The sequence below is a fragment of the Trichoderma harzianum genome (genome assembly GCF_003025095.1).
Source record: "Trichoderma harzianum CBS 226.95 unplaced genomic scaffold M431scaffold_28, whole genome shotgun sequence".
In the NCBI taxonomy this organism is placed as follows: Eukaryota; Fungi; Ascomycota; class Sordariomycetes; order Hypocreales; family Hypocreaceae; genus Trichoderma; species Trichoderma harzianum.
The window spans coordinates 174,689-186,382 of NW_020209276.1; the positions used below are offsets into that span (position 1 = coordinate 174,689).

General features: G+C 50.2%; 6 protein-coding genes across 6 annotated transcripts; 3 read left to right on the plus strand and 3 right to left on the minus strand.

The window, feature by feature from the left end:
* The first annotated feature begins 535 nt into the window (after positions 1–535).
* Positions 536–2,738, plus strand: M431DRAFT_513903 (hypothetical protein). The gene is made up of 4 exons (XM_024920120.1): positions 536–656; positions 737–892; positions 990–2,195; positions 2,352–2,738. The coding sequence occupies exons 1-4, from the start codon at positions 588–590 to the stop codon at positions 2,523–2,525; spliced, it is 1,605 nt and encodes a 534-aa protein (XP_024767840.1). The 5' UTR covers positions 536–587; the 3' UTR covers positions 2,526–2,738.
* Positions 2,687–3,528, minus strand: M431DRAFT_333002 (hypothetical protein). Its single transcript, XM_024914371.1, has one exon. The coding sequence runs from the start codon at positions 3,291–3,293 to the stop codon at positions 2,847–2,849; it is 447 nt and encodes a 148-aa protein (XP_024767841.1). The 5' UTR covers positions 3,294–3,528; the 3' UTR covers positions 2,687–2,846.
* A 179-nt stretch (positions 3,529–3,707) lies between these two features.
* On the minus strand, positions 3,708–4,835 carry M431DRAFT_501426 (hypothetical protein; the record flags this gene model as incomplete). Its single annotated transcript, XM_024918014.1, has 1 exon — positions 3,708–4,835. One exon carries the CDS (start codon positions 4,833–4,835, stop codon positions 3,708–3,710), a length of 1,128 nt encoding a protein of 375 aa, XP_024767842.1.
* A 1,394-nt stretch (positions 4,836–6,229) lies between these two features.
* On the plus strand, positions 6,230–6,752 carry M431DRAFT_100701 (hypothetical protein; the record flags this gene model as incomplete). Its single annotated transcript, XM_024911240.1, has 4 exons — positions 6,230–6,328; positions 6,386–6,464; positions 6,515–6,585; positions 6,654–6,752. 4 exons carry the CDS (start codon positions 6,230–6,232, stop codon positions 6,750–6,752), a joined length of 348 nt encoding a protein of 115 aa, XP_024767843.1.
* A 157-nt stretch (positions 6,753–6,909) lies between these two features.
* On the minus strand, positions 6,910–7,314 carry M431DRAFT_11153 (hypothetical protein; the record flags this gene model as incomplete). Its single annotated transcript, XM_024911799.1, has 3 exons — positions 6,910–7,083; positions 7,138–7,197; positions 7,264–7,314. The coding sequence occupies 3 exons, from the start codon at positions 7,312–7,314 to the stop codon at positions 6,910–6,912; spliced, it is 285 nt and encodes a 94-aa protein (XP_024767844.1).
* Positions 7,315–9,700: 2,386 nt separating this feature from the next.
* M431DRAFT_100732 (hypothetical protein) lies at positions 9,701–11,605 on the plus strand (the record flags this gene model as incomplete). Its single annotated transcript, XM_024911248.1, has 2 exons — positions 9,701–10,956; positions 11,026–11,605. 2 exons carry the CDS (start codon positions 9,701–9,703, stop codon positions 11,603–11,605), a joined length of 1,836 nt encoding a protein of 611 aa, XP_024767845.1.
* Positions 11,606–11,694: the final 89 nt, after the last annotated feature.

Sequence of the window (11,694 nt, forward strand, 5' to 3'; positions counted from 1 at the left end):
TTTGATGGATTGCTGTGTATTTTGAATGCAGGGCGAAAAGAGCTATTTAAGAGGCTTCAATTGGAGCGGATGAAATGAATTTGTGCATTGTGAAGCATTGAATTTACAGCGATGGATGAATCATTAGTGTTGCTGCTCTATGAGTGTATTTGTGTTGGGGCTTGTAGTTGGTTATTCGAGGGTTTTGGTGCATGTGAACGTAGACTAACACGCACATATACACGCAGATGCACGCACTTGTGATCAGCATGTGAGCAGGAAAAAATATAGCATTAAAAACCCCTTACTTTGAAATTGTTTACACATATAATTGTTTTACTACTAGACTATTGAGGCAGAATCAATCAGTGGTTAGATACAGTCGTCATGCATTTTCCCCCTCCCTTGCTTGACAAGGTTTCCGATCATGGCGGCGCCTTGGACGACACGCGCATCGGACAATGACGTCCACGAAGCCTCGTCTCAAATCATATAAAACAAAACCCCTTTACTGTCCGTAATTTTAACATTTTCATTATAACATTTAATTATAATACGCTCTCAGAATAACTATTAATATATCATTATCTTACTTACATACGGTGAAAATGTCTTCTCGCAACCAAACCAAGACACCGCGCCACATTGTCATTGTTGGAGGCGGAGCTGCAGGCATGGTACAACAGCCAAACTCACATATTCATTTCCCTCGCATAAGTTTTTATATATGATAACTAACTTACATCTACTTCTATAGTCTTGTGCTGCAACTCTAGCCAATCACCCCAAAGACTTCAAAGTAACGCTTCTCGAAAAGAATAGCGTTGTAGGAGGCCAAGCAACGTCCATCCCCCTCGACGAGAAAAGATTCGGTGCATCATGGATGAACAATGGAGTTCAAGGAGGATCTCAGGTTGGCTCATCCCTTTTACACTCATTTATATCATTCTTTATCACACAATTTGCCTCATTGAGTGCTACCAGTAGACTAACAAACCCATCTCTCCCAGATCTTCAAGCACACCTTCAACTTCTTCAACCAATACGGCTTCCCAGCCCAACCTCTCCAGCTCCAAGTCTCCTTCGGCAAAGGCCAATGCGGCTTCTGGACAAACTGCTTCCCCAGCAAACTCGTCGCCCAGCATTCCTCTGACATCAAGCGGTTCGGCGTCTTCCTCAAGGTCGTCAAATGGACCATGCCTGTCCTCGGCCTGTTGCCCATCTCCATCATGCTTCGCCTCTTCTTCTTCAGCAAGGACTTTGGTGATAAGATGGTTTATCCGCTCATTGCCCTGTTTCTCGGAACGGGGAATCAGACGGCAAATGTTCCCGCTGCTATTGTTGAGCGGCTGTTTAACGATCCGAACATGAAGCTCTGGGATTACGATGCTGATACTCTGCTGCCGAATCAGCCCACCATGTACTCGTTTGACTGTTTACACAACTTTTACGAGACATGGAAGAATGACCTGGTAGCAAAGGGCGTCTCAATCAGAACCGACACTGAAGTCCAAAGCATCCCATCACGATCTAAAAAAGGAGTCGATCTCGTCATCAAGGACAACAGCACCGACAACATCACAACAGAACACTTCGACCACCTCGTCCTATGCGTCCTCGCCGACGACTCCCTCCGCATCCTAGGCAGATCAGCAACCTGGCGCGAGAAACTAGTCCTCGGCGGCGCATCTTTCTACGACGACCTCACCGTCACGCATCACGACTCTGATTACTTTACGAAGCAGTACGAAACTCGCTTCAAGCCTGAGCTGTGCGGAGAGCCCAAGTCAGAAGCCCAATGCCACCAAATCTCGTCTGCCAAGGGAGATTCTCCTACTCTTGGTTATGCCTCGGGTTCTGGGTCCGGTTCGAAGCATCAATCTTTCGATCCCATGTATTACACGTACACGTACCAGCAAAACCCACGACTCATTGAAATGTCTTTCAACTGCAGCAACTACCAACACCAATTCAAACACAATCAAGCATCTTCCTCGCTTGAAACGCCTCCAGAGCCAGTCTACCAGACCATCTTCCTCGATAAAAGAAAGAGTGATCTTTGGACAATCGACGGCATAGACGAGGCCAAAATCATCAAGCTCAACTGGTGGCATCAGCTCGGCCATCGCTGGCAGCATTACGTCCGCGTCGTGCCGGGCATGATGTCCCTCCAGGGACACAACAACACTTATTTTGCCGGATCATGGACTCTAGTGGTATGCTTTGTCCTTGCTTTCTACTAACAACACTCTCTCGCCCTTTTCTTCCCCCTTTTCTACTACCACGTATCATCACATCGCCACGTATCCCACTACACAGCACCTCCAAGTAAAAGATGAAAAATATTGCTAACACATATTAAACAACAACAGAACATGCACGAAGTCGCCTGCATCAGCGGCATAGCAGCCGCCTACCGCCTCGGCGCAACATACCAAAAGTTCGACGACTTCGCCCAAAACTTCTTCGTAAAGTACCTCCTAGTCTCCCACGGAAAACTCTTCTCGCGCGAAGAAAAGAAGAGGAGAAAGCAAAAGGCCGTCTAGAAAGTAAATCCGCCCTGTAGATATGAAATAACATTGGGAAATTCCATAGTCTCTCTGCTCTACACATGCAAAAATAACTACACATGCAAAAATAAACGCTCAGTAGGATGGAAGAAAATGCCCATCTCGCAAGTTTATCGCAATGCAAAGTGAAACTTCATGCAACAAAGCATCGCATTTGGAAATGCAAAGCTTGAATCACAATGCTATCTACGCCATGCCACGCCACTCATGCAAAAAGACATTGAGATAAAACGAGTGATGTACGTAAAATGAATGCTGAGCCTAAGCATACAGATGATCATATCAAAACATCATCCGCTAAGGACAAACTAAGAAGTAAAAGGAGAGACAAATAAAAGACCAAGTTAATGAAAGTAATGAACAAGATAAGATCGAGAAAAGAGCAGCTGAAACGTGCAAAGCAGACGACAAAAAGGGGGGATTGTCATAAACAACTCCGCCCCAGCCCGGTATACCCATTCCGTCAAAATCCTCCCAATGCCAATGTGAACAAAAGAAAAGGGAAAAAAAGGACTTGAAAGCAAGGCAATAAACAACAAACGAGGGGAAAAGAAAAAAGATGAAAAAAAAGCAAACAGCACAAGAAAGCGTCAGAATCGCTGCCTGTGCTAAAAGATTTCGTCTGGTAGCCTGCCAGCATTCCGCCCATGACTCCTGGGGTATCATGAAAACCAGAACATAGTCAAGCCCCAAAGCAGAAAAAAAATCTTCGTCCTGATGCAAGGTTACATGTTCTTGTAACATCCAGAGTCAAATTCCTCCCAAGTACCGTGTAAAAATAGAACAGAAAAAGTTTAAAAACCATAGTTGATATGCAAATCCACCCTCCTGTTTGCGCCCAAAGCATCTTCGATACAAGTTTCTCCTTGGCCGTTTGAAAAGAAACAAAAGAAAGAAAACGAAAGCTTGCATAGAGTCAAACCACACACAGACACACCAACCCTTGGTGTGCTCCCGAAAGCCGTACGTAGGCAGCCGTACTGTATCCCGTTCTAGGATGATGCAAAAGACATAGCAAAGAAAAGGAGGGAAAGGACTTGGTTGGTACCGTTTCCCAGTGAGCCGCAGCGATGATATATCACCCGAGATGGGAAATAAAGAAGCGATATTTGTTGAAAATGCAAGGCAAAAAAAAAATTGGGAAAAAGTCAATCGCAATTAACGAGTAAAAAGTCTCCGCTCGGCTGGCGGACCCTCAGAAACCATATCTAACTTTAAAATCCGTCGAAGATCGTTCTCCATGGCCTGGATGCTGCCTGCGCTATCATAACCCGAGCTGTCCACTTGGCTGTTAGGAAAGTATTCGGGGTTGCGTGGGGGCAGGTTGGCAGCGGATGGGGTTGATGTTGTGGACGGCTGAGGGGAGAAGAGGAACCTCTTGAGAGCTGCAGTGGGATCCTCAGCCGTCGTGCTGCTGTTGGCGCTTGGAGTGTGCTGGGGAGTCGTGTGGGCAGTCGGGGGGCCTGAGGCGAAACTGCGAGCAGCCTTGATCCGATCCTGGTAGGGAGCTGAAAATGGTGGGCCGAGCTGTTGGCTTCCGGTACCATCCAGTTCAAAGATCTCAACGCCTCCAGAGGACTGTCGGCTGTATGCACGGCGGTTCTGTGCCAGGTTGGACGAGGACGGGGAGAGGGGTGTGTCCGTGTGGTGTGGTGGAGACATGACGCCGGCCAGCAACGCGGCCGGGCCAGCAGTGTTATCAGACTGCTGCCGGGCCTTTTCTTCTCTGTGGGCTCGGAACATGAAGTCGAGAGGAGATTCGCGATGCTGAGAGGCAGAGGCGGGTCGATACGGCGTGGGTGCCTCTGAATCGGTAGCCGGAGGGGACGGTTGCGGGACGACGCCCCTGTTCTTTCGCACCATCGGGGACTCGCTGTTGGACTTTAGAAAGCTCGGAATGGGGAGGTCGGCTGGAGCAGGCGAGGCATGAAAGGTCGCACCAGCAAACGCTGCGCTGACACCAGGCTTCGAGGTCGGCGACGTTCTAGGAGGCGACTGGTTGTTGCTCAGGTGATAGTTGGGAGAGGCAGCGTCGACCTTGCCCTTGGGTTTGTTGCTACGGTTTCGTTGCTTGCCGCCAGCCTGCGCATTATAGTTTTCCGCTAGTGCAGGGGAAGCAGAGAGTATCTTTTTTGGAGTTTGAGGCGTCTTGTGGTGGTGATGGGGAGAGGCTCCGTAGCTAGCGGCGTCGTTCTCTGACGCATAGGCTTTGAGAGGGGCAGGCTTGCCTCTAGGATGCCTGCGACGATTTGTCGTGGGCTTGTTCGGTGATGCGTGGGCGTCCATTGGATCTGAAGTTGTGTGTCGATCGGATGATTCTTTCGTTTGCTCGAGGCCGAGTACAAAGGACCGTCGTCGTCTGTTGCTGGGAGACAAGTGAAAACACTGCCCACAGGCTTCGGTTCGGTTGGCAGACAATCACGTGAAGTGCCAGGGGATCTCGTCTATTCGGTGATGAATGCGAGGATGCGAGGTGGAACGGCCGGGAGGGGGAGGAAGATGGTTAAAACTAAATGCTTTGGGCAGTGCTCATGATGCGTTTGCTCTGGAATGGAGATGATAGTTGCGGAAGACTTCAGCCCCGGTGGTTCCTTACCTTCATGGCACTAAGACTTGGGCATGCATGCGTTGTCAGCTGGAAATGGGGAGCTAGAGGTACCGCTACTGGAGCCATGGCCAATTTTGCGTGGGCGCACCGGTACTGCTACTAAGACGAACCCTCCGTTTTGTTCCGGTCGGCAGCCGCCGAAGTACCTACATGCAGCGCTTGCAGAGGGCTGGCTTTGTTAAAGTGGTGCGCTTTGTATGAGTTCTTGATGAGAAAGTAAAGAGATAAAGGACACAAAGAATAAATCAATACAGAAGCTCCAATATCTGTCCTTATACTTCTTCTTATGAGTATATCTTCTTAATCTACGAAGTAAATACCCTCAGTGAATTAGAGTTTCTGGCACCCCAAAGTTGGTTTGACGTCTTTGTTGTATTACGCCTTGGTGTTTACTTGCTTAGGCTGCCTTTGTCGTCATTGGCTGGCTCAGCAACGGCGGAGAGAAGTACCTAGTATCCAGAGCCGCAAAGTAACCCAGAGGTCTCCTCACGCACGCTGACAGCGCTGACTGTACATCCTCGCAACCCGCAGGGCACTCGGCTGCTAGTGACAGCAGTAACTGCGAATCCATTACGCCTGCAACTGGTACACGGCCCGCTATCAAAGCGTGCCCCTCGCTGCGATTTGCCTTACCTCAGTAACTCGAGTCCCGTACAGCAATTGCACGATTACAACATCTGCAAAAAGCCCAGCAGCAGCAGCAGGATTTTGGTGTTGATTCAGCTTTTTTTCTTCTTCTTTATCTCTGCAGGATTTGTCTCAGACCCCATTTCTTAGCTCGCAGTTCCGGTTGATCCAAGGGCTGCTGCATCCGGTGACAAGGCTTAATCAGCAGCATTTCTTGCAGCGTTGCTTGAAGGCGAGTAACTGCAGGACTAACATTAGGCTACGACGGACCTTGATAGCTAACCAGAGCCGCACAGGTCATCCATCTATCCATCGAGTCCCAAGAGCTCGACTACTCCCCTCGTTTACACATCCTCATACACCTACATCCATATCGCGGTACTGCTGCATCACGGAACCATCGTCACTATTAAAGCTTTCCTGAGAAGTCACGAGCTATCCGAACATGGCTGACGTCGAAATGAGCGATGCCCCGGTGGCCGCCAAAAAGGCCGACGGTGTCGTCAGCAAAGGCTCCGACAAGAAGAAGTTTGAAGTCAAGAAGGTATGTTGGGGAGACGTCTCGATATAGTGCGGGACTGAGCAGCACTGACTGGAGCAGTGGAACGCTGTCGCCCTGTGGGCGTGGGATATCGTAGTCGACAACTGCGCCATCTGCCGAAACCATATCATGGATCTTTGTGAGCCTTTCTCCCCGCCCTATAGGTGGAATTTTACTTACGCCCATCAGGCATAGAATGTCAGGCGAACCAGGCATCCGCTACGAGCGAGGAGTGCACCGTCGCATGGGGAATTTGCAACGTAAGGCGTCCATCCCACACATGAAACAGCCGTCGTCGATAGCAACAGGTGACTGACGATTTTACTAGCATGCTTTCCACTTCCACTGCATTTCACGATGGCTAAAGGCCCGATCAGTCTGCCCTCTAGACAACAGAGACTGGGAGTTCCAAAAGTACGGTCGATAAACGGAGCACGTGGAACGGGAAGCAAAAAGCAAGGAACGATATCACGACATGGAGAGGAGGAAATGTGGCACATGATTTCGGAAAGATTTAAGCTACATGCTGATTTTGACAACGTGACAAAACGCCGGGGCCTGCTCAGAGCGGCGTTATCCAGTCGTCATGTCCCGCCCGTGTTAAACGCAGATCCGATAGGCAGCCACTTGACCGGGTTCTTGTTATAGAAGGGCCACGGCGGAATGATAATGAGAAATGTCAAGACAGTTCCTCCCAGTCCAACGTATAGGCATTTGACGATGTCTTGTAGTACGTATCCGACGTTGAATGCGATGAGCTTGGAAATTGTAAGCATTGTAATCAATTCGAGGCTGGAGGGGGTCATTCATACTCCTGTCAGGGCAAGGAACAGAGTGGCAAGGCCTTCTGCTCGTCGCTGGCCCTCAAAGTCCTATCATAGTAAAAAGAATCAGTCAGCCGATGTTCGCTTCGGTAGATGGGATGCTGGTGTCCTGACAATTTGGCCCTCCACCACATCCCGAACTTTGTCCAGGATCTCCTCCGCCATGTTGCGTGGCGCCTCTTCTTCGACGGCCTTTAATTAACCCGCTTTTCCTCGTGTAGGATCGTGTGTTGGGGGCGGTTTCGTAGAGAGATTGACGGGCGAGCGCGGAATCGAAGCAGTAGCGATGTCTGCCGAGCATTGAATGCCCGTAATAGTAGACACGTCTTTAGAGGTGATGCATGTGGCGCAAATCTCCGGACTGGGAAGATGGTGGGGCCTCAGCCTGGGGAAATGTGGCGGTGCGAGCTCATGTCACTGCTGGGGACCTAACCTGGAACTGCATTTGGATTTTGGGGCCTGAAGGAAGACATGATGATGCGTCCTGATGAGCTTTTTTCTCCCTTTTCTTTTTTTTTTCCCTAAGCGATATACGCGGGTGTCATGTATTGGTATTTGTGACATGTAGTATGTAATACTGAGTCATCGTATTATCCGTAGATGCTATTCCTGTCTCATAAGTTTTGAGTGTCGACTCTGAATCGTGGGATCTAGTCTAGAGCTATGTAGGTAGAACAATGAAATGCTCGTGCCGAAGCTACAGGTGAGTACAGCTTCTGCGGCTGTGATGCAATTGACTCGGGCACATATTAAGGAGATTTTTTCGGTCAGTCCATCAAATCTTCCGAGAGATGGGCTGCTCCGTATCCATCATTTCCAAGCAGGGATGCGTCCAGCAAGCGAGAGCGGAGATGATGCAGAACCTTGGCAGCGGCACAGTGCTTGCGGTGGCAATCAGGGTACTTTGACGTATGTCTGTAGCACCAAATGCTATCTGCAAGTGATGGAGGCGATCATTCTCCGGGATAGTATGTATCTGTCCATTGAGCATTTCTGAGAGCTATTTTACTTGCACGGCAAACTCCATCCGGGGAGGGAGCTCTGATGAGAGGCAATTACACAGCAATACATACTAAGGATCCGTGCCGTTGCCCGAACAGAAGCGTTCTGGACTTTCACATGCTTGTCTCGCAAGCTAAAGATTGTGTGTATCACCAGCCCTATTGGACCTGTCATCGAGTTTACTCGACAAGTTACATAAATCTTTGACGATCAGAACATCGTAAACCGATTTAATCCCGCCCTGCACCTGCATATGCCCCCCAAACTGCCCTGCTTCTCCCCATTGGCAGGCCGAAACGTGCCGTGATCGCGGACTTGGGCGACAAGCTACAGGGGTGGCTCGCTGGGAAAACCGTTGAGGGCCGGTAGCAGGTACTGGCAAGGGGAGAGCGACGAGCTAGAATATACTCTTGTCCGGATAATTGAATCATACAATACAAGTAAGAACCTTAACATGGTCCAAGTCCAAGTCCGTTCCCCTAGTGCCCCAAGCCAGTACCACGGAACCTTTGTCCTCCGAGTTTCGTACAGTAAAAATTTCTCCCCCTCAGCACCAAGTTTTTTTTTTGGCCCCCCAAAACGCAGCGCTCTTCGGTCTGGCCAAACCAGCTTAGCGACCACCAGCTGGTTTTCGTGGCGGCGGGCACCGCTAAAAGGGAAAATTTCGTCTCCTCGCCCAAAAGGCTAATAACGGGTTCCTTGCTGTTTGGCCTTGTTCTCTTTACAAACCCTTTTTCTTCTTCTTTTTTATCATCAGCCAAAGGCACCATTTTTTGATGCCTTTTGTCTCCCTAATTTAATCAGCCCTTGACGCGTCTTCTCGGGCCTTTCCAACAAGTCAAGTCCTTTTTTTCGCTAAGGTGATAGCGTATAAACCCCGTCGTTTCTCCTTGCGGCGCACACATCAGCCCTTTTCCCTTCGCCGCAAACGAAAAGAGACGAGACTCGGAGAATCTCCTTTTTACTCAACCACCACCAATCCTTCAAAGAAAGGACCATTTCCCGCCATCTATTCGATAGCTTGATAGGCCTCGCATAGTCGCTGTGCAGCCCATAAACCCTCCGTAGGGTCCCCGAAAAGCCTCGCTTCTGCGCATCGCAGACTTGACCCCGAAAAACCTTCAAGTTGGCTCAACTCGCCTCCCCGGTCGTTATCTTCCCCTCGCTCCTTGGACCCGGCTGCTGGGTCTATAGCGGAGTCAACAAAGAACCCCCATAAGTTGGCCTTCTGATAGTTGTTCGCTCGCCAATCCGCATTTTCCCTTCACCTTTTACCGTAGCTCCATCAGCTACAAAAGACGGGGGAAATACCATCTACAGACCCAGGGGTCTTCGTTTTGTTCCAAACCAACTACTCGGCGCGCCTCTGCCGCGCCGAGAGGGCCCTTGACAGCCTGTCCCAGGCTTAAAGCGTCAGAGAAACCATTGTCAAACTATGTCCAAGAACCCTTAGAGTTGCCAGCAGGCTTCGTCCGAGTTGCGCGGTGTTAGTTTAGTTTCGATTCGATTCAGACCGCTCTTGTCCCTTCGATAAACCAGATTCTTCACCATGTCTGAGCACGAGGAAACGTTCCCCGACGCGGGAGGCTACGATGCCCCCGTCCCTGAACTTGACGACCACCGACAGCATTCAACCGCTCAACGAGCTGAGCGACCGCGCCGTGGAACTTTTGACAGTTTGTACGGCGCTCGCCATCTCGAGTCCGAACCCGGCAACGCGGCGGTTAGAGTCCGTGATTTTGAAGAGGCCATCCTCGACGAAGAGGGAGATGTCCAGCCTCCGCCGCGACACGGCCGTCGCCCAACGGTGGAATCTTCGGTGGATGGTAGATCCATTTCGCCCCCTAATTCGGTCAAAGCGTTTGCCGAGGCTCGACGAAGAGAGCGCGAGATGTCCTTTTCTGGAGGAAGGGATGAGGTTGAGGAAGTCCTTGGCCGTGCCATGTCCATCTCTAGCCGACGCAGCCATCGCAGTAATGCTGGAGAAGCCGATGCCAGGAGCTTCCTCACCAACAAGACCGCCGAAGAAGATGTCTGCTATCCTCTCCAGGAGAAGCATCCCAAGCAGCACGACCTCCGGATCGATTTCGAGTATCTTGAGGACTTTATGGCTGAAGAGCGGGCTGAACGAGCTGCCCGAGCAGAGGTTCAAGCCTCAGAGAGCTTCAGGGACTTGCGACGCCCGTCTACTTTACCGAAGCCGGCACAGATGGTTACGGTGGACGGCGATATCCTCGAGATTCCCTCTGACGACTCCATGTCTAACGAGAAGGTGTTCACGGAAGGTGTTTCTCCTCCCAAGCTCCAGCAGCAGAAGCCTCCGGTTGACAACACCCGCTTCAGCTTCTTCTCTTCCGCATGGGAGTCGACAATTCACGCCGCAGAGATGGCCGATCTCGTCCTCCCGGGAGAGGATATCCGAGGGCTGTTTGAACTTCCAGAGGACGAGGATGGCGGTGTCTGGTGGCTCAATGTCAACCATGCCACAAAGGCAGAAGTGTACGGCCTTTGCAAGGCGTTTGGCGTTCACCCTCTGACCATTGAAGATATTGTCACTCAGGAAGCCCGAGAGAAGATTGAGCTTTTCCCGTCGTACTATTTTGCGTGCTTCCGGTCGTTTAATGTTGTGGACGAACCTGATGGGAAAGAATACGAGCCTTTCAACATCTATGTCATTGTGTTCAGAGAGGGAACGCTCAGCTTCAGCTTTACGCCCAACTCTCATGCTTCAGAGGTGCGCAAGAGGATCACGGCCCTTAAGGACTATGTTTCTCTTAGCAGCGACTGGATCTGCTATGCATTGATGTAAGTTTTCACAATGCCTCCTTTTTTTTCCCCATTCAATATGTAGGTAGTCTAATAATGTGGCGGCAGTGACAACATTGTTGATAGTTTCGCCCCTGTTATCAACCAGATTGAGATTGAAGCCGACGCCATAGAAGACGAAGTGTTTGTCATGCGGTACGACGATTCAAACACGTTCCTGCGGTCTATTGGACGGGTGCGGAAGAATTGCATGGCCCTCCTGCGACTCTTGGGCGGCAAGGCTGACGTCCTCCGCGGATTCACCAAGCGCTGTAACGAGAACTACCAGGTAACGCCGCATATGGATATCGGCATGTACCTCGGTGACATTCAAGATCACGTTGTGACCATGGCGACCAACCTGGGCCACTTTGAAAAGATTCTGTCTCGCGCCCACAGCAATTACCTGGCTACCTTGTCCATCAACAGCATCTCCCAGGGTACCGACACGAACCGAGTGCTGAGCAAGATCACCATGCTTGGATCCATTCTCGTCCCGCTCAACTTGGTCAGCGGTGTGTTTGGAATGAACGTCAAGGTGCCATTTGGAGGGGGCGAAAGTCTCGGGCCTTTCTTTGGCGTCATCGGCTTCATGGCTGTTCTCTGCATTCTCATGATTACCGTGGCGAGACTAAAGCGCTGGATATAAAGGTTGTGAGTTGTATGTATCGGTCTGGTACATAAAAGGGGGGCTTAGTTTTGTGTTTTATGCTTGTTTTTGTCTTGTCTGTTTTGTCG